This window comes from Phascolarctos cinereus, unplaced genomic scaffold (genome assembly GCF_003287225.1).
Source record: "Phascolarctos cinereus isolate Bilbo 61053 unplaced genomic scaffold, phaCin_HiC Scaffold_4;HRSCAF=312, whole genome shotgun sequence".
In the NCBI taxonomy this organism is placed as follows: domain Eukaryota; kingdom Metazoa; phylum Chordata; class Mammalia; order Diprotodontia; family Phascolarctidae; genus Phascolarctos; species Phascolarctos cinereus.
The window spans coordinates 56,982,450-57,010,041 of record NW_027555847.1 but is presented as its reverse complement, the minus strand read 5'-3'; the positions used below and the strand labels follow the sequence as shown (position 1 = coordinate 57,010,041).

The following is a 27,592-nucleotide window of genomic DNA, read 5'->3' as shown; positions in this document are numbered from 1 at the left end:
CCATCCTCATGTTTGCTAAAGTGGTTTTCCTAAAGCATAAATCTAATAATGTTACTCTCCTACTCAGTAAACTCCAGAAGCTCCCTGTTGTCTTTAAGACCAAATATAAATAACAATACAAGTTTTATTTGGCTTCTAAGTCCTTTCTGAAGCTAGCTCCAGCTTATCTTCACAGTCATATTGAGCATCACTCCCCTTCTAGTGCCGCCATCTAGCCAGACTGACCATATTCTGCCTCATGTATTTTTTAGCTCCTTTTGCCTTGGCTGTACCTGGGGCCTGGAATTCACTCTCTCCTCCCTTCCATAGCTCTGAATCCATTATTTCCTTCTGTCCTCAACCCTAGTGCCTCCTTTTATAGAGAGCCTTTCCTGGTCCTCCCAACTATTATTTCTCAGTCCACTCTACACCCCCCCCAAAAAAAAAACCCCACCAATTACTTCGTATTTATTTTGTACGTACTTACATATGTACATGTTGTCTCCATGACAAAATGTAAGCTCCTAGCAGTTAGAGCCCATTGCATTTTTGGCTTTGTATCTTCAGTGCCCAGATAGTACCTGGCAGACTATGGATGCTTAGTAATTTCTTGTAAAGTGATTGATTGATGTGTAAGGCACTGTATTGGATTCTGTGTAAAATTGGAAGATTCATGTGACATATAGTCCATGAACTGAAGAATTTGTTGTTCATTGCAGGGGGATGTGACATAAAACAACAGAATGTGATGATGGACGTGAAAGAAATACAAAGTATATGGGAAACCTAGAGGAAAGAGAAGACCCTCCAGCTTAAGGGATGCTGTCATTGGTTGCCAGCTAATCATTCACAGGGAAATTCATATCTTATCTGTAGATTGGTTTTTCACTAAGCCCCCAGACTTTTCTGTGATTGACTGCCACAACTAATCCACATGGGGCTGCTCTTGACTTATGTTCAAGCATCTATTTAGTATTTTAAATGTCAAATTCACTTTACCTTCCCATACAAAGCCATTAACATCCTTCATGTCAAATCAGCAACTTCTGATGAATGAGTATCATACTCTCTCTATCTGTCTGTCAAAGATTGGTGAGAAAATTAGATGACCAGTTCCGAAAAATGATTTCTGTTACCTTTATTCTGATATTAGATGAAAGTTTCTACGGTGGCAGTTGTCTTGTTTCTCATTCGTCATATTTTAAAGCTATTCAGTGAGTTGTTTTGTGATCATTTTTTCTGGTAACACACCTGTGTTCTGATTCTGTGTCCTAAATCCAAACTAGTTTGAAATTCATAAAGATTTATCTTCAGCATAATCTTATGGGCTTCCAGTATTTCCTACTGTACATGGAATGAATATTTTTTCCAAAAGGGCCACAGTTTAAGAGGACAAGAGTGAAACCCTTCTAAATGTGTTATCCTTCTTGTTTGAGTCTCCTGTTTCACTGCTTCACACAAAGTAAAACCATTTCTTGGTTGTTAACAGGTACAGACTGTGCAGACATCACTTTCTGAATCTCCAGTAATGACCAGCCCCTCACAGCGCATCCAGATAATCTCTACAGACTCTTCAGTTGCTTCACCACAACGCATTCAGGTAATTCACTTCTTTTTATAACCTGAGGCAGTCTTCCCCTTTTTAGTGCCTCTCTGTATATTAGCATCTTCTTTATAAGTAGCCCAAGGTTAAAGATTTGACTAGATTATTTCATTCCTAGTGATAAAGAACAGTATTCAAAATACAAGGAGGAAGTCTTCTTTTTAATTTTAATTTAATTTTTAGAAGCATTTATTATCTTTTCCTTGCACACCACATCCCTCTTCCTTCTACCCCCCACTGAACAATCTTTTTAAAAGTGAGAGAAAGAAATCCTCCATTGCCCATGTCCAAAATTATATGTCTCAATCTGCATTTTAAGTACATCTCCTTTCTGGACAAAGTAAAATAGCTCATTTTATCTCTAGTCTTCAGGATTCAAGGTTTATCATTTCATTGATCAGAATTTTAAAGTCTTTCAAAGTTGTTTTTCTCTATAATGTTTGTTTTCGTTGTATATATTGTTCTCCTAATTCTGCCCAGTTCACTCCACGTCAGTTCATGGAGGTTTTCCCAGTTCCCTCTAAAACTGTCAATTTCATAATTTCTTATGGCACAACAACATTCCATTACAATGTAATAATTACATTAATAAAACATTTGTCTAGTCATTCTACAATAGGTGGGTACTCCCTTAATTTCCAATTTTTTGTTACTATAGAAAGAGCTGCTATAAACATTTTTGTACATATGGGTCCTTTTCCTCTTTCTTTGATCTCTTTGGGCTATAGGCCCAGTAGTGGTATTGCTAGGTCAAAGAGTATGGACAATTTAGTGACCTTTGGGGCATAATTCCAAATTGTCTTCTGGAGCATCTGGACCAGTTCACAGCTCTAGCAACAGTGCAGCAAAGTGCCCATTCTCCTGGCCTCAGACATTTATCATTTTCCTTTTTTGCCTTCTTTACATGGCTGTAAGGTGGAACCTCAGAACTGCTTTTTTGCATTTCTCTAATGATTTAGAACATTTCATATTGTTGCTGATAGCTTGATTTCTTGATCTGAAAACTTCGTGTCCTGTGTCCATTTATCCATTGGAGAATGGCTATTATTCTTATAAATTTGAATCAGTTCCATATATATCTTAGATAGCAAACTTTATTAGAGAAATTTGCCGCAAAGATTGTTTTCCTTTTACATGTTTCCAAGGAGTAAGTCTTATCAAAATTCTAATTGAAAGTAAAAATATTTTATAATTTGGACTTTTCATAGTGAAATAGTTTTATCACTGAGATTACCTTCCTTTACTATGTTGATGTCAACTTGAAGAGGGGTCTCTATTGCCATTGAATTATTTTTTTCCTTGACCCTGTAACATTCTGTATTTCTGTCAGTAGCTTAGATATAGAGATAGAAAGTGTGCTTACTGGGGCAGCTAGGTGGTGCAGTGGATAGAGCACCGGCCCTAAAGTCAGGAGGACCTGAGTTCAAATCCGACCTCAGACCAAACACTTGACACTTACTAGCTGTGTGACCCTAGGCAAGTCACTTAACCACAATTGCCTAAAAACAAAACAAAAAAAAAAAGAAAGTGTGCTTACTAGATTTGTAGATGCCTCAAAGTTAAGAGGGATAGTTAATATATTGAAATACAGAATCAGTATTTAAAATGTTCTCATTAAACTAGAATGGTCATCTGAAACCAACAAGCCAGATAGTACCCTGGATAAATGTGAAGTTCAGAAACACAGTCTGGGGAAAACCTGGCTGGACCGAAATTCATGAAAAAAGACATAAGGGGTTTTCATTAACCATAGACTTCACATGAACCAAAAGTATGGCTCATTTGCCAAGAAAGTTGATATAATCTTGGGCTAAATTAATAAAAATCTGGTGTCCAGATTAAGGAAATAGTAGTCCTATTGTATTCTTTGCTGGCTAGATTGCATCGGGAGTATCATGTTCATTTCTGGCCCACATTTCAAGAAGGACTTTGGCAAACTAGACTATAACCAAAGGAGAACGACCAGGATATTAAAGACTCTCTGAGTTTGTTCATCCCAGAGAAAATAAAGCTAAGGAGCCCAGAATGGCAGTCTTCACATCATAAAATCACCACCTTTCAGAACTAGGAGGAAACTCAGAGGCTGCCTGGCCTTGCCTACACCCAAGTCCTCCCAAGGCTGGCAGAGAGAACACAGCGACTTATTAGTGCTACAGTGAGCAGAACTGTAACAAGGGGCATAGCTCTGTGGGAGGCAGGGTGGGGTCAGCTGCCATCTGTGCTTCTTAGACTAGTCTGGTGTTTAGCAGTCTAATCAGTTAAGCTGTCCTTTTAATGGTAATATACAATAATAACATTTGAATGCCTATTAAACATTAATAAAACTTCACATGCTGTTGATTTGCTTGTCTTTTTAAAAAATACACAAAATAGTTTTTCCTGGTTGTTGGTACTTAATCTGGTTGCCTTTGATGAAGTTCCTTTGTTTAAATCCCAGTGATTTGGGGGGAAGGGTGTGTCTGCCATGGGTCAGAGGCAAAAGCTACGGTTCTTGTCATAGGATAGGACCATAGTCATAGGCTGTCCAGGCTGGAAGGTGCCTTACTGACTAGCTGATCCAACACCCAGTGATGTTAAGTGAAGGCCTAAGCTCATACAGAATGAGTTACAGAGCGGGGATTTGAACTCTGGTCTCCTGATTCTTAAGTCTAACATTCTTTTCACTTTGACATACTACCTCAGTTTCATTCAGTCACTACGCATTTAAGTGCCTACTATATGCCAGGCACTATGCTAAGCATTAGAGATACAAAGAAAGACAAAAAAACAGTCACTTCTGAAGGAGTTCACAATCTAATGGGTCGATGACATGCAAACAGCTATGCATAAACAAGCTATATAGAGAATATGTAGGAAATAATCAATGGAGAGAAGGCACTAGAATTAAGAGGGATTAAAAAAGACCTCTTTTTTCTTTCTTTTCTTTTCTTTTTTTTTTTGGCAATTGGGGTTAAGTGACTTGCCCAGGGTCACACAGCTAGTAAGTGTTAAGTGTTTGGTCTGAGGCCAGATTTGAACTCAGGTCCTCCTGGCTTCAGGGCCAGTGCTCTATCCACTGCACCACCTAGCTGCTCCTAAGACCTTCTCTAAAGGTGAGATTTTACCTGGGACCTGTGGGAAGCCAGGAGGTGGTGATGAGGAGAGAGAGCATACTATACTTGAGAGACAGCTATTGAAAATGCCTGGAGGCAGAAGATGACAGTGTCTTCTGTATGGCAAGGAGGCTGATATCACTGGATAGAAGATTACATGGTGGCATGTAAGTTATAAGAAGACTGGGAAATTAGGGAAGGGGTCCAGTTACTAAGGGTATTTTGAATGCCAAACTTGATTTTCTATTTGATCCTAGAGGTGAGAGGGAGCTACTGAGGTTATCAATTTAGTAGGGGGGCTGAAAGGGTGACATGGTCAAATCTGAATGAAGGATGCCTACAATGAGGAGAGACTTGGGGCAAGGAGACTATCCAGGAGTGAGGTGATGAGGGCCTGCCCCAGGCCAGTGACAGTTATCAGAGGAGAGAAGTGGCTGCATTCGAAAGAAAAGGTTAAAATCTCCCAATTGTGGCAACAGACTGGCCATAGAGGGTAAGAGAAAGTGATGAGTTGAACATAACACCTAGGTTGCAAGTCTGGGGCCTAGGAGGATGGTGGTGCCCTCCACAGTACTAGGGAAGTGAGGAAGGAAGGTGTGTTTATGGAGGGATGACAGTGAGTTCCCTTTTGGCCATATTGTGTTTGAGGTGTCTATAAGACATCTGGCTCAGAATGTCTGAAAGGCAGTTGGAGATGTGAGACTAGAGGTCAGCAGAGAGGTTAGGGCTAGATAAGGAGAACTGAGAATCATCACCATAAAGATGGTCATCCACCATCAGCTATGAAAGCTGACAAGATCATCAAGTGAAATAGAGTAGAAGGAGAAAAGGCCCAGCATAGAGCCCTGTGGGACACCCAGAGTCAGCGAGCATGACCTGGATGAAAATCCAGCAGAGAAGACAGAGGAGCACATAGAAAAGGAGAGGGAGAGTCTGGAGAAGAAAGATGGTCAAGGAGGGGGAGATTCACAGGCTTCAGAGAGGTTGAGAAGGAAGACTGAGAAAAGGCCATCAGAGATTATAAAATCACCATCTTTCACAACTAGGAGAGGACTTAGAGGCTGTCTGGCCTTGTCGATACCCATAAGTCCTCACAAGGACTTATCACTGGTAACTTTGGAGAGCAGTCTAGGTTGAAAGGTGGTCAGAAGCCAGACTGTAGGAGAGACAAGGGAGTCACCTGTGGATAGCCTTCCCAAGGAATTTAGCCACAAAGTGCAGAAGAGATGGGACAATAGGTAACTGGGACGGATGGAACAAATGAGAGGGTTTGAGGATGGAGGAGACATGGGCATATTTGTAGGGAAGTAGCCAAGAAACAGGGAAAGACTGAAGCGAAGTGAGAGAGAGGTGATAAAGTCAGTCAGGGAGTCCTGAGTTCACACCCAGCTTAAGGTACTTATTAGCTGTGTGACCCTGGGCAAGTCACTCAAGCTTTGTGTCTGCTCCCATATTTCCTCATCTCTACCAGGGTTGTTGTAAGAATGAAATGAGTTAGTATTTGTAAAGAGCTTTGTAAACCTTAAAGCTGCATATAAGTGCTACCTATATTACTTAAAATGGATGTCATGAGAATTGAAGAAATCAATGAACTAGAAGATCAGACTGCTCAGGGGGCCTTTAACATATACACATACACATACACATACATACATACATACATACATACATACATACATACATACATACATACATGTGTATACATATATAATACACACATACATGTATGTATGTGTGGTATACACACACACACACACACACACACACACACACACATACACTCAAGTCACAAGTAAGAGGGCTCCACTAGGGTGAAGAGGAAGAATGGAAATCCAGTACTGAACTACTGGAGAAAGGAGGGAAAATGACTTGGAGGCTGCTGTATGACTACTGTTGGGATGGCTAGGTGGCACCATAGTTCATAGAACGCCGGCCTGGAGTCAGGAAGACTCATCTGATGAGTTCAGTTCTAGCCTCAGACACTTATTAGCTGTGTGACCCTGGGCAAGTCACTTAGCCCTGTTTGCCTCAGTTTCCTCATCTGTAAAAGGAGCTGGAGAAGGAAATGGCAAACCACTGCAGTGTCTTTGCCAGGAAAACCTCAAATGGGGTCACAAAGAGTTGGAGCTGACTGAACAACAAGACAGCAATCTGCTGTAGGAATATTGTTTTCAAACTATATTTCTAGCACTTGGTTGTACTTGCATCAACATGCCCTTGAAGCCAGAGTAGAAGGCTCAGCACACAGAAATTACAGTAGCATGAGCCAGCATAATCAATCACTTGAATTTTTTTTAAAGTGTTACTTTAATTACAAAATAGAGAAACATTGTCCTACACTCGGTTCCCTATGCTTTTTCCACCTACTCAAATCAAGAATAATGAAAGATAACAACTATATACTTCTCTATGTTGGCATCTGGAGAGCAGGAATCATACCTCTTTGAAATCATGATGTGCTCCTTGTGATGCTAGAGATGCTTTGAAATTTAGGCCACTGGTCAGTTAGGGTAGATCACCAGATCATGCAGGTAGCAAAACAGAAAGTTTTGGAGATGGACTGTGATATTGGGGATAAAGATGGGCCCATATCAGGATGTGCCTATTATTAAGACACTTGAAGAGGATTGGCCTTCTAGGGATGGTGGAAATTAGAGGTGACAATGTAGAAGGTGCTGAAGATCTCAAGTAATTTTGGGGGTAAAAAGAGTTCGGTAGGCTTTCATGACTTGGATTTGACATTTTAAGGGCTAGAGAGACTTGGAGTGGGGAAGAATTAGGGATAATGAGGATCCTCTTCAAATGTACTATAATCTGGTTTCAGGATGTAAATTTCTTCAAAACTGTCATTTTGCTCATCAGTCCATATTTTAGTATCTTGAGGTTATTTGGTTTGGGGGTGTTTTTTTTGGGGGGGGGAGATGGCTATACCAAATGTACATGAATATAATGAAATAGTATCATAACCATCTAGAAAGTATATATATATATGTATGTATGTATGTATGTATGTGTATGTATATGTATGTGTACATATGTCTCCTTTGCCAAGTATCATTAACTCTTAATTCTACATGAGTAGATTATACATAGCTACCCAGAACCCTTTTTGTGCATCTCTTCCCCAGCACCTACTATCCTGCTTAATAGGTATGTAAGATCAGGGCTTTGGACTAGATAAATGATCCCAATTTCCCTTCTAACTCTAAGGTTTAGGATAATAAAAGACCTAAGCAAAGGAGAGATTTGGTGATAAACATGGAAAGAAGACACAATTGGCAGAGGATATATGTCTCTATGAGTGTGTGCATCTGACTACACTCTAAAGCTGAGAATTAACTACACATTAAGACTCTCTTCACAAACATTACTATACCCTACTTCAAATTTCTTAACAGGGAAATTGCTTTAGGAAAGAAATTTACAACTATGTACACATGCATTTTTAAAAGGAAGCAAAAAAAGAGAATATTAGAAGAACAGAGTTGGAAGAAACCTCAAAGGTCATCTGGTCCAACCTCCATTCAAAGCAAAAATCCTTTTCTAACACCCCTGGTAAGAGTTCTGTTTGAACATTTCCAATTAAGTATATTTTAAAACTTCACAAAAGCAGAAATATCTCAAAATGCCCTTGCTGTACATTTCTCTTCTGAATTTCTCTCTCTCTCTCTCACTCTCTCTCTCTCTCTCTCTCTCTCTCTCTCTCTCTCTCTCTCTCTCTCTCTCTCTCTCTCTCCATTTTGAAGGTTATAACAAGGATTATTACAAGAGGTTTTTTGTTTTTGTTTTTTTTTCCCCTTCTCTCTAATTCTCTTTGTCCTTGACCTATAAGACTGCCTGAGCCTGTCCATCCAGAAATTGTGAGCTCATTTACTAGTCATATATTTATACTAATACTTATTATTTTGTATCATATTTTGAGCTGTTTAAACTCTGTTCTAGCAAAATGGTCTTTTTTGAAATGTGCGTATATATATGCATGTATGTGTGCGTATATATGTATGTACATATATACACACACGGAATAGTATCATTTTTGTACTAAGCTAAAAATTTATCAGTATTTATTTGTATAATTCTGTTCTTAAGCCTACATATTTTCATTAATTTGAGAGGCATCGTGATATAATAATAATTCACATTTCTATGGCACTTTAAGGTTTACAAAGTACTTTACTTGCAACTCTAGAAAGCAGATCATGCAGATATTTAATATCCCTCTTTTACAAGCTAAGTGAAGTGCCTTCCCCGGATCATACAACCAGTAAATGTCAGTGTTGGAACTGGAATACAGGCCCTTCTAACTCCTTCCATATCACTTTTGCCACCATACCCAAGACTGAGAACACTGGACCTGAATTCTAATCTGGGATCTGATTCTTAGTAGAGTGGTATTACTTTATGCAAATCGCTTAATTTCTCTGGGCCTTAGTTTCTTCATCTGTTAAATAAAGATAATATTACCAGCCTACAGGGATATTGTCAAGATCAGCTAGGATAATATAAGTGAAACCATTTTGAAAACTATAAAGCATTCTACATTTTTATGGTAAGTTATTATTGTCATCACAGTAGTAGCCAAAACCATGGTTATTTATGTTGTGTCCTTTCAAAAACATCTCCCCTCTGTAGCAGCATTTAGAAATATAAATGTCATCTTGTGCTTCTCAAAATCCTCCTGCATTTTATCTTGTAGATTGTGACAGATCAGCAAACAGGACAGAAAATCCAGATAGTGACTGCAGTGGACTCCTCCGTATCCCCGAAACAGCAATTTATCTTGACCAGTCCAGATGGAACTGGAACAGGAAAGGTGATATTGGCATCACCTGAGACATCCAGTGCCAAGCAGCTTATTTTCACCACCACGGACAACCTGGTTCCTGGCAGAATCCAAGTAAGCACAGTCAGTAGGAACCAGGGTTCATTCTGCTACGTAGACATTCAGACAAGTGCTTGGTTCTTGTTGCCTTCAGGCTGACCCTTCTGGCAGAGCTAGGCACAGGGCTAGCAAGTTACTGCCCTGCCGCAGCCTTTGAACCTCAGACCCTGAGCGAACGCCAGTCACTAGTTCCCATTCTAGCTGAAAGATTTTTTAAATCTTGTCAGAAGAGGCTTGCTTCATTTCCAAGGTCCTTTTGTCCATGGTGTATGTTCTATCTGTAGGTACATTCTATCTGTTTTGGCTCTCCTCCCTTCAAAACATGGTCCATCTTGACTCCAGCCACTGACTCTACTTTCTCCTAGTCTCGATCCTATGTTTCAGTCTTAACTTCCACCTTGGCTCTAAAATCATAGGATTGTAGATTTGAAGCTTGAAGGGACCTTGGCCTTAGCCTTTCCCCACAGTTTTACAGATGAGGAATCTTAGATATGTAGAAATTTGTGACATGCCCAAGCTCACAAAGGAGGTAAGCCATGTAGGCAGGATTTTAACCCAGCTCCTCAAATTCTAAATCCACCATAACATCCACTGTAACACACCTCCTTTGTCATGTATCCCAGTACTCAGCATGACAGTACCTCTTGCTTGATTATCTGTCCTGTTCCATTTCAAACACTACTAAACTCTGAGAGTAGTTGTAGAGCCATAAGCGTTAGAGGTGGAAGGGTCCCTGAAGGTCATCTAGCACAAATGCCTTCTTCCATAAATGGAGAAAATAGGCCCACTCTAGGCCTTCACCACCCAGTTTGCTTTATTAGATTTACTTGGTTCACTATTTGGGGGCCAGGGCACAGACCTTCAAAGCAGCAGTGTGGTCAGAAGCAGAAGGAAGACTTGTGTGCTGATGGAAGAGGAAAAGAAACAAAAGTGGCCCTAGAGTTGGGCCAGAGGTTCAGTTCAATGTCAAGTGCATTTCATTGTCTATTCTGTGTAAGGCACTGTGCTCTCTGTCAGGGTTATAAAGGTCAACATTCCCTCCATCCCCCAAAGTATTGGGATTTCAGGAAATGAGACAGTTGTTTCATTTCCCCCACATTGTATGGAGATGGAGATTTCCAAAAAGCTGCATTCGGAAGCTTCCACCGCCTCTAGCCATGGAGTGTGCCATAGTGCCGCTGAGGGTCAGAGTGGAGTTCAGGCCCTGCAGACCATTTCTGGTTTCAGTAAGCAGAAGAAAGTAGAAGAAAGTAGGAATGCAACATTAGGGGAAGGGAACTATTCCACTTTAGAATGAGCCAGAGTTCAGAGCTGTACAATATCAACTTCAAATACATATAGAAGAAAATTTAGGAAGCCTTTTTCTTCCTTTCCCAGAAAATTTTCACTTCATTGGAAATTTGTATTCTCTGCTATTTGTCTTGCTGAAGTATTTGCTTGTACAGTTGTGATGATTTTGTTTTTGTTACATATCTCACAAAAAATGGATTTGTGTTAGTGATTTTTTAATACATGTACCGTCAGCCTTAACAGTAACCACAGTCAAGGATACACTCTTCCTATGGTCGCTTTTTGCATTTTCCTGTCAACATCAGTGAAAGTTGATTGTATCTATTATTGGTACATTTGAAAAAGGAAGAGAAAGATAGAGGTAAAGTGGCCCAGTAAAAAAAGAATACTGAACTTCCTGTGTAACCTGCAGCCGTATCTGCAGGGCTGCCTGCCAGGAAGCTGCTGCTTGCCTGGGATTTTGTCACTGAGGTTTTCCATGCAGTCACCACCCACAAAGTATGAGTGGTAGAAGTGTTTGCTGGACACAGCATCGCACCCTGGGAGGACTGTAGATGGAGGCAGTCAGGAGACCTGGAGCACAGGCTGAGGCAGCTCGTGGTAACAAGCCCTCTGGTCATGATGGAGGTCAGATGAGGTACTGAGCATGAGTGCAGATGTGGGCCCCACACTGGCACTCTAGTGCTTGTTAGCTGTGGAGCCACAGGACCACAACACTCCACATCACAGGCTCCTGGTATTTAAAACAGGATTGCTAATGTTTGTGCTACCCAGGTCACAGTGTTGTTTGGAGGAAGACACGGGTGATGTGCAAGCACCATAGAAACTACTATACTACTGTTGTTATTGTCAAGTGACCCGCCCCCCCCAGGGGGGCCTGGCTTGTCATTTCCACTGAATCAGTGAGAGAATTCTCAGTCAAACATTCTGGATATTTTGCTAAATGTATTTATCTGCATACTAACACAGCATCATACAGTAAGATAGAAAGATAACAGGAATACTTAGCAAGTGCCTCTCATCTGGATGATCTTTGTGGCTGCCAGGGTCCAGCCCTCATGTAGACCAATAGCCCACCCTGCTCTTTGGACCCAAACCATGTCACAAATGTGTGCCCTTGGTGACTGCAGGGACCAGTCCGACAGAAGCGGTTGGAGAGATGGTGTGCCTGTAGTCTTTTCCTGCCTGTTTTTACAGGTTAGAGCAGGAGTGGAGAACCTGCAGCCTTGAGGCCACATGTGGCTTTCTAGGTCCTTGGGTGCAGCCTTTTGACTGAGTCCACGTTTTACAGAACAGATCCTTTTATTAAGGAGATTTGTTCAGTGAAGTTTGGGTTCAAAGGGCCGTACTATGGAAGACCTAGAGGGCCACATGTGGCCTAGAGGCGGAAGGTTTCCCCATCCCTGGGTTAGAGGATACAGTGATGAGATTAAACATTGGAAGCCTATGTTCCCATAGGCGTGTCCCTTGTTTAGAAGCACAGGATTAGGGCTTTGTGGTTAAACAGTTCTCGTGGCCAGGTGATTCAGTTGTTAATTAACAACTTAACTGTTTCCAAACTTCTTCTTAGATTGTGACCGATTCGGCTTCTGTTGAGCGCTTATTGGGGAAAGCAGATGTCCAGCGGCCCCAAGTGGTAGAATATTGTGTGGTGTGCGGAGACAAAGCATCAGGTAAATAAACTCAAAGTATGGGCTTTGTAGGGAAACCTGCAGAAAGGCTAATGAGCCAAATTTTGGCCAGAGACAGTTCAGAGAAAGAAGCTAAGAAACTTCTCAAACATTTTGAAATGCAAATAAAGTCTACTTTTCTAGCTGTAGAACCTGAGATAATGAAAGGGAGGTAGACAAACCTGGTGTGAGAGAGTTAGCTCTTGCCCACTTGTGGATGCAGGGGTTGGTCCTGCAGTGTTATCCCTCAGACAAGAGTGATCTAAAGAGGAGTTTCCTAAGTGGGGCCCAGACTCACCTCCTGGACTTAACCTTTCTTTGCTTCCTCTTTTGCCATCATTTAGAAGCCTGGCAAGCTAGTGATGGGTATTCCTGTGACCCAGAAAACATCTTCTTTAGTCCAGACCACTTGTGCACATGGCGCTACCTGAGTTGGCTTTGATGAGGGAATAGATGTTGACCTCAGAACTCTTTTTAAGAGCACTTGACCTGCCCGTTGTTTCTGAAAACCCTGAATGGACGTGGCCACAGTGTTTGCCATCCTTGGCTGACTTGCTTAATTTCTGTTGCTGTTTCTAGTAGTAACATTCCACGTGTCTTTTGTGATTATGCACACATATGTTAGTTACATTAGGGTCTAGGGCCAGTTTTCTCAGTGGTTAGAGCACAGTGCCACTTACCCTCACTCTGTTTCATTTACACAGACCATGCGCTGAACTCTGCCCAGTAAGCTCACAGTTGTATGCTATTGTTCTTAAGGAAGGCTAGATGAGAGAATGGGGATAGATAAATGCAAATCCATCCCTGCTTCGGGGAAAACAATTCAAGGATATGAATTAAAGGCCAAGGGAGCAAAATACCCCTAAATTCAATTGCACTTCTTGGATTGAGTATAATTTCAGTCCCCAAATTGTTGTCTAGTTTCCTTAGTAGTTTTTTTCTTACAACAATGGCAATGTACTTCCTCAGCACCCTAGGAAGATCAAGATACAAGTAGTGATGTAAGTTCTTTCTGCATTTTCACAAATCATGTAGCTGTTTGAATATTTTAATTTGCATAATAAGCGAGGATATCTGTAAATTCATGTCCTTTTTTATCTTACAAAACCAGACACTGACTAAATCTGTACAGAAAATTCTTAAAGTGAATGTTGTAATTACACTAATAGTCTTGCCAAAATTCAGATTTGTAGCTAAATCATTTAAGATATTTTAAATGTAATCTACATTTATCCTGCCTGTAATATGCTTTTTAAAATTTGTATACATCAAGTATATGTTTTTGTTTCAGCATAAGCTCTTATCTAATCTTTCTTGGCATTTTATCCATATTACAAAACTTTTTGAAGGAATGGTATCAACTTCTCAGAAGTTGTGAATACGTTTTTAGATTTAAAAGTTAAAAAAAGAAAAAAGAAAATTACTCAAAGCACAACAGAAAATTAGTAGTGTCTTCATGTAAAAGGGGAAAAAATGGCATTGCAAGAGATTCGAAATTACCAGAAGCTTTCAATCTCCACAGTTCTCTTTTGGGCTCAGACAACAACTAAAAATACTCAACCTGAGGCATTAATGGTAGTTTTACATATCACTGATATATACATATTCAGAGTCAGAGAAAATACCAAAATACCTACCATGTGCTGTATACTGCTAGACAGACTTTGGGAACATAAAAATAAAATGAGATAGAATACCTACCTTCAAGAAGTTCTCAGTCCCAGTCAGGGGTTAAGATATACAAATAACCATAATACAAGGCACATTTTAGTAAGTACATCAGAGGGGTCCAAACATGGTGTGAGAGATTTAGGGGGTGGGGGAGTGGAAGAGAGCACATATAGCCCAAGGGCTTAGAGAGGGCTTTGTGACCTTGAAAGAAAGGAAGAATCTCATCAGGAATAGGACATAGTCAGTGTGAACAGTGACATGAACAAAGGCTCGGGGTTCAAAGATGGCAGGAGATGGGTAGAACATCAAGTAACATAGTTTGGCAGCACCAGTGATGGAGAGGGGCAGGAAGAGTAATGTGAAATAAAGCTGAAAAGACTATGAAGGACCTTGAATGCTAAGCTAAAGAATTTGTATTTTATTCAAAAAAGCAGTGAGGGCCCAGAAGGATAATTAGCCAAGGGGCAGATATGCAGGATGAATTATAGAAGGGAACTTGGAGATGAGAACTTAGGAAGGTGACAGGAAGAAAAAAAAGAGTAGGAGGTTGAATTGCATTTCATAATTGTATTCTAGGACAACCAGAAGTCTAGCAACTCTAGCTCCTGCCAAATTCCAGAGCAGAAGGGGATCACTGACCCATGACACCTGTCAAAAAGTCCTTGGTGACATCATGCCCTTATCTAGCTTTGAACCATCACAGTCATTGTGGCCTCCTTCCTTCATCTCTCCTTCTTATTACTCCACTTCTCCCCAGAAAAGTTATGTGCATTTGTGTTCAGAGACAGTCTGAAACTAATAGACTCTTCTCCCTTACTGTACCCTCCACTGAAAATTACATTTAAAAGGAGTTAACTGTATGGACCATTAAGACCTGACTTAGAAATGTTATTGGGGTGGAGGGAAACTTGACTTTCTTTTAGTGAACTCCCATTCATTTTCTCTCCTTCTAGGTCGTCACTATGGGGCTGTCAGTTGTGAAGGCTGCAAAGGTTTCTTTAAAAGAAGTGTAAGGAAGAATTTGACATACAGTTGCCGAAGCAACCAGGACTGTATCATCAATAAACATCATCGAAACCGCTGCCAGTTCTGTAGACTTAAAAAGTGCTTAGAGATGGGCATGAAAATGGAATGTAAGTAATGAGTAGTACTAAAAATTACAGTATACTTGCTGCAGGAAAAAATGGGCACAATCTTATTCAGGAACTGAAAGCTTTTAAAACATTCTAGGGGAAAAAAATTACTCAGCAGCCACTTCATTTTACTTTCAGTATAAATTTGGTGGTTATAGCAATAGGTATTTTTTTGGAGGGGGGCTGGGCAATGGGGTTAAGTGACTTGCCCAGGGTCATACAGCTAGTAAGTGTCAAGTGTCTGAGGCCAGGTCCTCCTGACTCCAGGGCCGGTGTTCTATCCACTGTGCCACCTAGCTGCCCCCTTGCAGTGGGTATTTTTAAAAATTACTTTAAAAATTGTTATTAAAAATTAAAAATATTTTAAAAATTAATTTGGTAGTTAAAGCACAGTGAATTATCTGTATGCGGCATCCATTATAGGTAGGACATTAGTTTCTTTAGAGAGATTAAAAAAAAAGAAATTCCGTTTTAGACATAGTTCCTATTCTTCAGGGACTGAGACCAGACAGAATGAAGGAGGAATCTGTTCAAATAGTCTTGCTGTCTGGGCCCATTCTTGATAGCATTCATGCTATGGACTTATCGATCTTATAGAAAAATGTTAAATTTCTGTAGTGAGCTATTCATTAGTGCTTTCCCCTGAATATGAAAAGAGGGAGATCTACTGACAGCTAGGATGTATATCAGCATCTTCTGTGTTCTTTTTTGAGTAGTGCAAAAGTATGCTTCAAATAATTATCTTGCAATTTTCCCCCATGAGAGAAGGAGGTGGGTTTCCACTATGTGTAAGTCCTGAGTAGTGCACACAATGCATCCACTGGATAGTCACATGTATTTGAAGTCATACTACTCAAAGTTATAATTATATGAATTGTACTCATTGTTTGGTTCCAGCGTGATGGAAATCAGCTGTATGAATTCAAATAATACGACCACTTACTAGAGGGGGTGTGTGGAGGAGGGACGTATCATTACTCACATTAATTGGGACTTAACCATACAGGACAACTTGTTCTGGAGTTGTCAGGGGGAGGGACTTTGACGCTTTCAGGTAAGTCTCTTCAGCAATGGACCAAAATAGCTGAATGATGTATGTTTTTATTGCTACAAGTGAAAACCACTCAGCTGGTAGAAATCTTGATGAGGAGCTTTTCTAACCTTAGTAGGCTAACTCATAAATGACTAACATAGAAACCAGTCACCATCTCTGTACTCAACCATGTGGTATACTATACATAGGACCAGAAATTTTAAAATGAAACTACCATGAGAAGAGAGAAAACAGAATTTAGAGTCAGGCTTTAAACTGTGGAGATCAAACTCTGGGATGAAGCAGAGACCACAGACAGGAACATAAAAACTTCTTGGAAGGCTGACTAAACTCAGACCAGAAACCCAGGACAACAAAGCTGGGAGTACCTGGCGGGGCACCAAGGCTTGGCTTCACAGACTAGAATAAGACCAGCCTGAAAGAGGCAGCTTTCCATAAGAGGACCTTTGGGGTGACATCTCACTTTTCATCTGGTGAGCCCATGGACTTACCCACCACATGGGCTTTCTCTTAATTTCTTCCGTGTAGTCTTCTGGGAGAACTCACTGCACATAAACTTTACTAATGGCACACAGTGAAGTTATGGGAAAGGAGAACCATTTGTGCCTTAAAGACCCTAGGTACTGTTCTAGTGTAGTATCTTTTTTTTTTTTTTGGTAAGTTGGCTCTTACCCCAAGTAAACTAAAAGATGGTACAGTGGCCTGGCCCACATCACCAAAGTGACATCTTTAAGTCAGTCGTTATTACTTTGCAGCAGCAGCAGCCAGAGTTAATACATTCTAAATGGCAGATCTAGCAGCAAACTTATGATACAGTGTTGGTAACAGGTTACCTGGTTTCTGGCCGTGAGAACTCTTTCCTCTTCTTTTCTTTTTGAAAATACCATCATTTCTGTTATTCTGTTCCTGGCATGCATAATCGTTTTATATTTGATTCTTTACAGAAGAGCTTGCTAATGAGATGTTAAATAGCAAACAATTAATGTCTTTTTTTTACAGGTTCATCTTAAGATTAGGATGTTTCCTCAGTGTATTTGGTCCAATTTACAGTATAAAGTTAAACTTAATTTCATTCTGTTAACTCATATAAGTGTATTTCCTTAAGCATATGTTTGTTGACATAAACTGTTGAAAGAGCTGGGGGGAGAATGTTTCCCCAACAACTTGTCCTAGCCTAGGAAAAGTGCCTGCTAAATGCCCACTTTTAAGCAGTGGCGTTCTGATCCTGAATCCTTCTTACTGGCAGAAGAAACAAATAAATAAAACCTTATATAGATGGATAGACAGAGCAAACGTGTACCAGACATTGTACTAAGTGCTAATAATACAAATTCAAGAAAAAAAGACTGTCTTTAAAAAAGATCTTGCATTCTAATACAGAAGACATTACAAAAAGGAGCAGGAAAGTGAGAGGGGAGGAGGAAGACAGAAATGTCCAGTGAAGCAGGAGCAAAGCAAGCCTGGATAGCCTGGACTTTAAAAATCAATTTCCCAAAACCCATTTCTTTCTTGCACAAGCTAGTCGGACATCTTGAGATCTTTTTCTTTCCTTTGAATTCATGAACAGAATCATGGGCATTTAAGACAGGTTTTCATTCCTAAAAAGTTTAGTATTTTAAAAAATCTTTCAAACTAATGTAGTGCAACTAGTCCTCCCTTCAGTAATTCGTTTCTTAATAATGATTAGGTGTTTTGGTGCTTTGGGTACTTTTTCCTTAGTTATGATGTTTTCTTTAAACACATGTTTATGTTGTTCTTTAAGCTGTTCAGAGTGAAAGGAAGCCTTTTGATGTGCAACGGGAGAAACCCACCAATTGTGCAGCTTCAACAGAAAAAATCTACATCAGGAAAGACTTAAGAAGTCCCTTGATAGCCACACCAACTTTTGTAGCAGACAAAGATGGAACAAGGTCAGTGGCAGACATGCCCCTCATGTTTGCAGAAGGATGTAAGAATGAAGGCATGAGACTAAAGCAGAGGGAAGCTCAGGATACTAGAGGAGTCAGATCCCTGAATGGATGTTGTCATCGTGTTCATAAGAATACCTTATAGTCACACCTTCTTCCTACTTCATCATCTGTACTTGCTGACTAGTAGGATATGACAGAGGGTTATGGGAGCCCATTCTGAATTCACATTCATCTCTCTCCTGTCTCTTCTGCAGCTGTTTCCCATTATACCCTCCCAGTTATACCCCCATAAAGATGAGGATTCATGCCTAAAAATGTTTTATTTGTGACAGTCATGATACCTCTACAAAAAAAATTTTTAATCATTATTCTGCTCATTTTGTTGGGAGGACATTTTTTTAATATCAAAACTTTCTTTCTGATAGATGCAATTGTTAAGAAATTCAACATCTGAGGCTTTCACCAAGTACTGACTCAAAACCTTCTTTCTTGAATTCCTTTCAGACAAGATTGGATACCCAGTAAATAATGCATTGACATTTGTATAGTCTAATTAATCCATGTGTCAAACATAATTTTAAAAGTTCAAGAAAGAAAGACGAGGAAGTCAAAGATCTGTACAGAAAATGGTTCTTGAACTGGGGTCCATGAACTTGGTTTAGGGTTTTAATTTAGATAACTGCATTTCATTATAATTGGTCTTTTTTGTAATCCTATATAATTTACTTTGCATTTTAAAAAATGATTCTGAGAAGGGGTCTACAGGCAGGCTTCCCCAGACACAGGGGGAAGACACAGGGATCTAGGACATCAGAAAGCTTAAGAATCCCTGATATAGAGGAAGATAGAATTGAGACCAAATTTGTGATATGCTAACAGGAATCTCACTTTCTTAGCAGAATTTCTGCAAACTGCTGCCAAATTGGAGATTTAACAACACTTAAAAACAGTCTTATGGGTTATTGCTTCAGATATCCCCACCCCAAGTAAAGGAGAATCACCTATTCATTATAGAGATCTTTGTCAAGATTCTTCATATGTTTTTTGGGGTTTGTTTGTTTTTTTGATTTGTTTTTAGGCAATTGGGGTTAAGTGACTTGCCCAGGGTCACACAGCTAGTAAGTGTCAATATTTGGTATGAGGTCACATTTGAACTCAGGTCCTCCTGACTCCAGGGCCGGTGTTCTATCCACTGCCCCACCTAGCTGCCCCAAGATATAGTCCAAACCCTATTGCTAAGAATGTTGAAAGTTTTAGTATATCACATAAACAAATCCTAATGGTATAACTAGTAAAACATCAGGAGCTTCTCTGAATGTCTTTATGTCTCTAATAGACAAACAGGTCTTCTTGATCCAGGAATGCTTGTCAATATCCAACAACCTTTGATACGTGATGATGGTACAGTCCTTCTTGCTGCTGACTCCAAGGTAACCATCCGTCGCCTGTGGTTTTGCTTCCCTTGAAAGAGCTCTGGGCTTGTAGTCAGGAGCTCTAGGTTGGGAGCCCGGTTCTGCGTCCCACCAGCGGGACCTCAGGCAGATCTCTGCACTGCTGCATCCTCGGGTTTCAGCCCCAGGGTCCAAAAAACCCATGGTATCTTTATCTATAAAATAGAAATGATATTTTTCCTGCCTACTTCCCAGGGTTATGGTGAGGTTTTAATGAGATGAAGCATGTGAAAGTACTTTGTAACCATGTACAGCAATAAAAAAAGCGAGTCACTATTTACTTGAAATATGCACATCACAAAATGTTTAGCATAATCGCCTTGGTAGTGTCTGTGTCTGTGCTGGATTTGTTTCCCTCACTGAAAAATAGTTTGCTTTCTACTTAGAATATGACAAGGACCCATCGCCAGTAACCAGCAGCTCTCAACTCAGCGCTACACGTGAAAATGTAAATTATCTTAAGGGAAACTTGGTCTTTTTTTGTTGTGTTGGTATTGTCATTTCATAATCATTAAAACATATTAGCGCTGAGATTTATTTCGCTTGTTGAAAGTGCCATGGCTTCATTCTGATTAAAATACTTTGCTTTCTAGCTTACAGATTGACAGGCATTTATTGTGCAGCTGTGTTCCCTTGTTCTGAGTGCCTTTTGAAAAAAATCTGTCATCACCTTTTTATAAAATTGTCCTGGGAGCATGTTCTTAGTAGGCTTCTACAAACGAGCTTGGCGGCAGATTAGCTGTTTGAAATTGAATACATGGCACGTGACAAGACTTACCATGGCGTTTGTACCACTGGAGAGATGCGGCTGAAATCAAAGCAGCTGAAGTAAAAGCCTAGGAAGGTGGTACCCAGAGGGGAAAGCACAGGTGTGACAGTTTCATCCCATGAGAAGACAGTGTTCCTCAGTGATACCGGATTGCACAGTCAGTGACCTTTGCTTCTCTCCGGGCAGCTGTTGTGTTGATGCAGCAGTCTTCTTGTGTCGCCCATTACCACAGAGTATAGGGCGTTGCAGAACTGCAGAACTGTTAGGGCCCTGGAGATCACCGCATCTCTCTCCCCCTCCAGCTCTCTGACCAGTGCGTTTTCTAGAGAAGATGGTTGTTTCTGATGTAAATCAAATGAGGATGCATTAAAGGAATAAGCCAAAATCAGACTTCTAGTGTAACTTGTTAACAGGAGCAAAAGTTGGTGCCTCTCTGATTAAGACAGTTCTGCCTGTGATAGTGCCCAAAAACGTTCCTCTTACAGTTGTAGCTAGTAGCTCTTGTTTGCCTCATGTTTAATGAAAAGCCTGAAGTTTCAGGTTCACTAAAGAACATCTCTCAGAAAAATAGTTTTTCAGAGAAAGCAAAAAATGAGTGCTCTTCACAATGCAAATAGACCTGCCTCTGCCTGTGGGAATGAGGCAGTCCTACTGTGTTGTGCGACAAACTCATGGCCTTTTGGCAGAAAGCAAGTTTGTGATTGCAGGCGAGTAAAACTAGTGATTCCACCACATGCCATAGAAGAGAGGTAAGAGATTGTGTCAGCAGGAAGGTTTGGAGGAGGCAACAGCTGGGTCTAATGAGTAGACTACCAGAATCTGAGCTTGTAAACCAGAGACCTGGTCCCAGGGAACTTCATTTCAGCTTCCTCATACACCTACCTGCCTCAGAAAATGTGGTGCAGTTCACCTGAGCAAGATAACTTATATGAAGACTTTGGATCCTTCTAAATGTAAGGAACAGAGAATTCAAAGAATCTGCATCCTCTTTGCCTCTTAGGCTGGGGTCAGACCTGTGTGGGGCCACAGCATGAACACAGAACTTGTCACTGCTTGCCATCCATTGACCATGTGATTTCGTGTTTTTGTCTTTTCTAGGCTGAGACAAGCCAGGGTGCTCTAGGCACATTGGCAAATGTAGTGACATCCCTTGCCAATCTCAATGAATCTCTGAATAATGGTGACCCTTCAGAAATCCAACAAGAGGACCAATCAGCAAGTGAGATAACTCGGTAGGAACTCAGCAGCATGCATGAAGGCCTCCTTCGGTGGTGACTGGATTTTTTTACTCTTTAGACTTTCATGACATCTGCATCCTTATTTAGACAAGTCAGTACAGTTTCGAAGGTATCACTGTGACACCAGAGCCTGTCCCTTTTTAAATAGTAGTTATTAAAATCTCGCCCTGTGTGAACAATTCAATCAAAACTGGTTGCAGTCAAAAGTAACAGAATTGCATAATTAGTGACAGACAGCAAAAAAAAAAAGAAAAAAGAAAAAAACACCTTTAATACATTTCCTTTACTAAATGAACATTACTTGCAAGTTTTTCAGCCTTGTTGTTGTATTTTGCTATTAATAGTTGTTCTTCAGTTTTATCCTTAGTTTTCCTTTTTCTTTTTCCTAAGTAACTATAAAGCTCATCAGAGTCAAAGTAGCATTAGTTGGTTCCAGGCTTTTGTAAGCAAAAAGAGTGTATGTTTCTCTCCCAAAATTCTGCTGTTACATTTTATCACAAATGCCTTATAATCGGGCTATTTTTGTCATTGGCTTTCTCCAGAAGTAAACAAGTCATTTCTACCTTGTTGTTTGCTGTTTTTTTTCTAAGTAAAAATATGAGGAATAGATTGGGATCCGCATTTGCTTGCAGCCTGAGGTAGAAATAGAATCCAGGTTGTGGCTTCATTCAGTTGGTATGATTCATCCTCCTTTCCCTACTTAAAAAGTATATTGTATATTTGAACAAGACTCATACTTTACAGTACCTTAAGTTCTTCAGGAAAAAAAGCTGCATAAAAATTCAGGATGATAGTGTGCTTTCTTATGTGTTGTGTAAAATGTCGAGAAGTATCCTGTCATCCTGGAGCAGCCCAAAGTTTGTGACTTATTCTCTCTGGAGGCTATTGATTCACACATTGTATATGATTTATTTTTGCTTTCAGGGCATTTGATACCTTGGCAAAAGCACTTAACACCACAGATGGCTCTTCAACACCAAACTTAGCAGATGGGATGGATCCTACAGGAGGAGGAAACATTCATGTCATCAGTAGAGATCAGTCAACACCCATCATCGAAGTAGAGGGACCCCTACTCACAGATACTCATGTCACCTTTAAAGTATGTGCCTGCCTTCTTGGTTTTGCTGTCCTCATGATAATTCAGTGATGAGGGCTCATCAGGGTTGGTTTGAATTGTTGTCAGTCCCACCTTTGAGTTAGGTCTTTTTAGTGAACTGACATTTGATATGCTTGCTTCAGAAGGTTTATTTCAGGAATGTCTCCTTTTTATGAAGGAGAAAGTACCATATTTTAATTCTTCCTTTGCTTTAATCCAAGATTGCCTTGGACCAGAGACCTTCAAGGACTGAAGTCTACACCTTTCAGTAAATCCTGATAGAATCCTTCTGTTCATTAACAACTAATTTTCCTGGTTACACAAACTTTTTGATGATGACTTGTACACCCCACAGATATGTCCCTCTTGTCCCCCTGTCATTTGAATTGACATATTTTACTTTCAGTCCTGGAATTGGTTATAGAAGCTGTTAGCAGCCCATATCCAGCTAGAGTTCCCAAACTCTTTCACAGACAAAAATGAAATTCTTTATTACTTGTCTTTCATAAGTTTTTATTCAATGTTACTTCATAGCCAACTACAAAGCTTCTTTGATATCATTGTCAATGAGTACTATTAATACTATTGCCAATGAATTTTGCCCTGTTTCCCCTATATTAAATTAAGATTTTCATCACATCTTCATGAGCTGTTGACATACAGCAGCTTAATACTATAGCCATTAGCTGGTTAACTTTAGTCAGAACCTCTCCAAACCTCTGTTTCTTCATCTACAAGATGGAAATAATGATACTCACACCATCTACATGATGATGATGATGATGATGATGATGATGATGATGATGATACCTTAGCAGGATCGTGGTCCTGTGTGGCTAGTTAGCTAGCCTGGTCATTAATTCAAATATAAAAACCTTTGGTCCCTGGAAAGAGGGAGCAGAGGAGTGAGCTGGATCAGCACAGCCTGAAGAACCTCAGACCTTACTGACTACAAGTCAGAAGCACTGTCCTCAGAATGCAAGGCAGGCTCTAGGATTGTTTAACACTGACTAGATCAGTTTCAAAAATAAAAAATATAATACTTTGCATGTCTGCTGTTGACACTGCATGCCTTGTGCCTCCTTCCTCCCCAGCTGACAATGCCTAGCCCGATGCCAGAGTACCTCAACGTGCATTACATCTGTGAGTCAGCATCACGGCTGCTGTTCCTCTCAATGCACTGGGCCAGATCCATTCCTGCCTTTCAGGCCCTTGGGTAAGTGAACCTCTTCTCTGGATGGGGTTAATTTTGAGGATTATTCATTTAATCACTGTGTGTCCTGAATCACGGGACCCCAAGATTCTTCTGCTGATAACACATGGAGAACAAGTATGGCACAGAGGACAGAGGTTGCCATTTGAATGTCTTTTCTGTGAGAAGTCCTGCTTCCATTCACTGAAGAGTTAGTGTCCTATCCTTTGCAAGATACTCTCCTAGGTACACGGAAAGGTCTAAAGATACAAAAATGTCTCAGCCAAGGAGGTTAGACATACATATATCAAAAATGATATAATTTCTTAAGCTGTTAATTTAAGAAATCATGGAGTCAGGACTCCTCAGGTCTTAGTTCTGCCACTAATCTCTCAGCCTCAGTTTCCTCCTCTTTAAATGAGTGGATCAAGCAATAGGCATGTATTAAGTGCCTACTGTGTTCCAGGCACTGTACTAGCCTGTGGAGATATAAGTACAAACAATGAAACAAGCCCCATCTCAAAAGCTTACATTCTCATGGACCAGATGAACACCAAGATGTCTTCCACATCGAGCATTCCATGACTGTAAATGTTACAAAGTGACATACAGTGAGTACTTGATAAATAATAGAGTGAATAATTGGGCATAAGACACCAACGAAAGAGGAAATGGCTGAGCATTTCAGTTGTCAGGAAAGGTTTCATGAAGAGAAAGAAGGAGAAAACGAGCATTTATTTACTGCTTGCTCAGTGCTGGGGATACAAATAAAAGCAGCATTGATAGTCCACAGAGCTTACGTTTGGATGAGCGGCATTGGAAAGTGGGGGGGAGAGGCCAGGTGGAGTAAAAGGGAAGGGGACTCCAAGGCTGACAAGTGTTATGGAGGCCTTGGCCCTGATAAGTTCGCCTAGCTGAGCTCAAGACTTGGATGAGTCCACGTTTCCAATGGAGTGGAAATGGTCAGAGAGTAGGGCCATAGTGAGAAGACAGTGGATTCATTTTACTGTATAATAGAAGGAATGAAGAGGTTTTGTTGTCCATGTTTTCTGAGATAAATCATACAGGGTATCAAATAGCATGCACTGGCTGCTAAAATAAATCTTAATTGGTGATAGCCAGATGGCCCAAATGTATATCTACTCCGAAGGAAAACTACACTGCTGTTGGTCGTAGGCACTGCTGTCATAATCTCAGTGTCACTAATATTGAGAGCTACTCTTGAAGAATTTTTAAGACCTCCAGGCTTGTCCTACTTTGATTAGCATCAGAGCTTTCACTTGCTCTCTTTCTGACTTGGGCCAATTCACCCCTCCTCCAGCAACCTGGTGGCCCCGTCTGTTCCGGAGGGCTCTCCATATTGATTATAAATGTAGTGTGGACCTTTGAGCAGCATAGCCCATGACAGCTCAGACCAAGACCTCCCAGCCTCAGCCTCCCCAGGAGCTAGGATTGCCCACAGCTGACATGAGTGAAGGAAGAGGGATTTCTCACGGGGATGCGTGATTTTATTTGTGCTATCTGGAGCCTAGTTTGATAAAATTTAAAAGCCCACATAAAACATGAAATCTGTCTTCAAGAATTGAAATGCAGGATTGGAATGCTACATTTACACTGACATTTGAAGAAGGTAAGAATCATTGTGAAACTGCACATGTGAAGAATGGTACTCTTTGACCTGACCGCTGCCTGAGGTGCGCTGAGTCAGCGAGGGCTGATCTCATGGGTATAGTTGAATACATGTGCGTGACAGGGCACCGGATTGCAGCAGTGTGGCAGAAGGGCCACTGGACTTAAATGTGCAGAAAGTGTTATTGTCGTCATCTTCATTAGCATCGTTATCAGTCTGCTGAGTGCAAATCACTGAACCCCTAGGAGCCTCCGTTTTCACATCTATAAAATGGTGCTAACAGTACTCACAGCACTATGCCCACAGAGTTTTTGTGAAAAAAATGAAAGTTATAAAGTGCTGTGAAGTGTGAGCTGTTGGTATTAATGATAAAAATAATGTAAAACATTGGGATTTGACCAAATGTGTCTACACTTACACATCTTGAGAGAGGATATGCACATTTTTAAAAATTCTTTTAAAGATACACAAAGAGAGTTATAAGTAAAGCCCTGCTGTGTTGATCATTAAAATAATTGATGATATTTGAAGAAACATCTGGAAAATGTAAAATATACAATCTCTCCTTTAAAAAGAACTTTTTTATGTGTTTTTCTCTCTCTAGTCAGGACTGTAATACAAGCCTGGTACGTGCCTGCTGGAACGAGCTCTTCACCTTGGGCCTGGCCCAGTGTTCCCAAGTAATGAGCCTCTCCACTATTCTAGCAGCTATTGTGAACCACCTACAGAACAGCATCCAGGAAGGTATGTGGGATCATTGCAGTTTCTCAGAAGTGTTTGTATTTGGGCACCTTAGTTTCCAGCAATTTTCACAGTTGAAGGTTAGCCCTAGAATAATATATACTTTTGTAGTAAGGTCAATTCCTAAGGAAGGTACAGCTCCTCAGACTCAAGAGCTGTGCCCCATTGCTGACATGCTTTAAAATTCTGTAGTGTTTCATTCATTTTTTTTCTCTTTAAATGAAAAACAATTTAATTTGGCTATTTTAATCATGAGAGAATACTCCAAGTTCATACATTGGAGTTTTTGTACAAACTGTTCTTATTTCCTCTAAATATGGAAGATTATTAGTAGAAAAAAATTACCAACCCTCAGCTCTTAATAGTGACACGAAAATTTATAGAGATGAATTTTACTTTTGGTAAAGCATATGATAGTGATAATATTAGCAACCTAGTCTAATAATAATACTAACTGACATTTATATAGAACCTTACATTTTTCTAAAGCACTTAACATAATATGATGTCATCTGAGCTTCACAATAATCCAGTGAGGTAAATAACTCCAGATGTGATTATCTCCATTTTTCAGATGAGGAACTTGAAGCTCACAGAATCAGTCACATAGCTTAAAAATAGCAGAGGCAGATTCCAACCCATTCTCTACTGTCATCTCCAACTTCAATTTTCTTTCCACTGGACCACAGTGCAAAAAAACTGACTACTCAGCCTGTAGTAAAAAGGGGAAGAGAGACTCATACAGTCACAGGGCAGAGCATAACTAAGGCCTAATGGACAGGAGAAGGGAGGATGTGTTCAGGGAATAGATGATCTGTTTTGGTACAGGGGATAGGAATGGGATAAGATGAGAAAAGACAGGTAGCTCCATATTGTGGAGGGCCTTGAATTCCAGGAAAAGGAATTTGTACTGAGTAGAGAGTTCATGAAGGGAACACTGAAGATGTCTATTCAGAGAAGGAATAGCATAACCAGGCAAATGTATAAGGGAGACTCTCTCATTAGTGGCATAAAGGACAGATTGGAGTTGGGAGAAGAGAAGCAAGATAGGAAGAGAACTCAATTTGTAATGAGAGGCCTTACTTAGGTTTGCGTCCTTCTTCATGCATGGGGGGGGACAAGAAGTTGATCTAGATCATATCTCAGGGCCTTTCCAACCCCCAATCCTGTGATGCTATAAAATCATCA

The 27,592-nt window shown here is 40.3% G+C and overlaps 1 protein-coding gene across 4 annotated transcripts in view; it reads left to right on the top strand.

Moving 5' to 3' along the window:
- Positions 1–27,592, top strand: part of NR2C2 (nuclear receptor subfamily 2 group C member 2) — a 116,249-nt gene that overhangs the window by 72,789 nt on the left and 15,868 nt on the right. For 3 of the 4 annotated variants that reach the window (XM_020981121.2, XM_078152223.1, XM_078152221.1), the window contains 10 exons: positions 1,469–1,579; positions 9,371–9,571; positions 12,417–12,519; positions 15,141–15,320; positions 18,137–18,284; positions 19,621–19,714; positions 21,603–21,736; positions 22,667–22,844; positions 23,936–24,057; positions 26,268–26,407. In XM_020981121.2, coding sequence (XP_020836780.1) covers positions 1,469–1,579; positions 9,371–9,571; positions 12,417–12,519; positions 15,141–15,320; positions 18,137–18,284; positions 19,621–19,714; positions 21,603–21,736; positions 22,667–22,844; positions 23,936–24,057; positions 26,268–26,407 — 1,411 coding nt within the window. Of the gene's footprint in view, positions 1–1,468; positions 1,580–8,072; positions 8,230–9,370; positions 9,572–12,416; positions 12,520–15,140; positions 15,321–18,136; positions 18,285–19,620; positions 19,715–21,602; positions 21,737–22,666; positions 22,845–23,935; positions 24,058–26,267; positions 26,408–27,592 lie in introns of those variants that run through there. The other variant, XM_078152222.1, reaches the window with a different exon arrangement.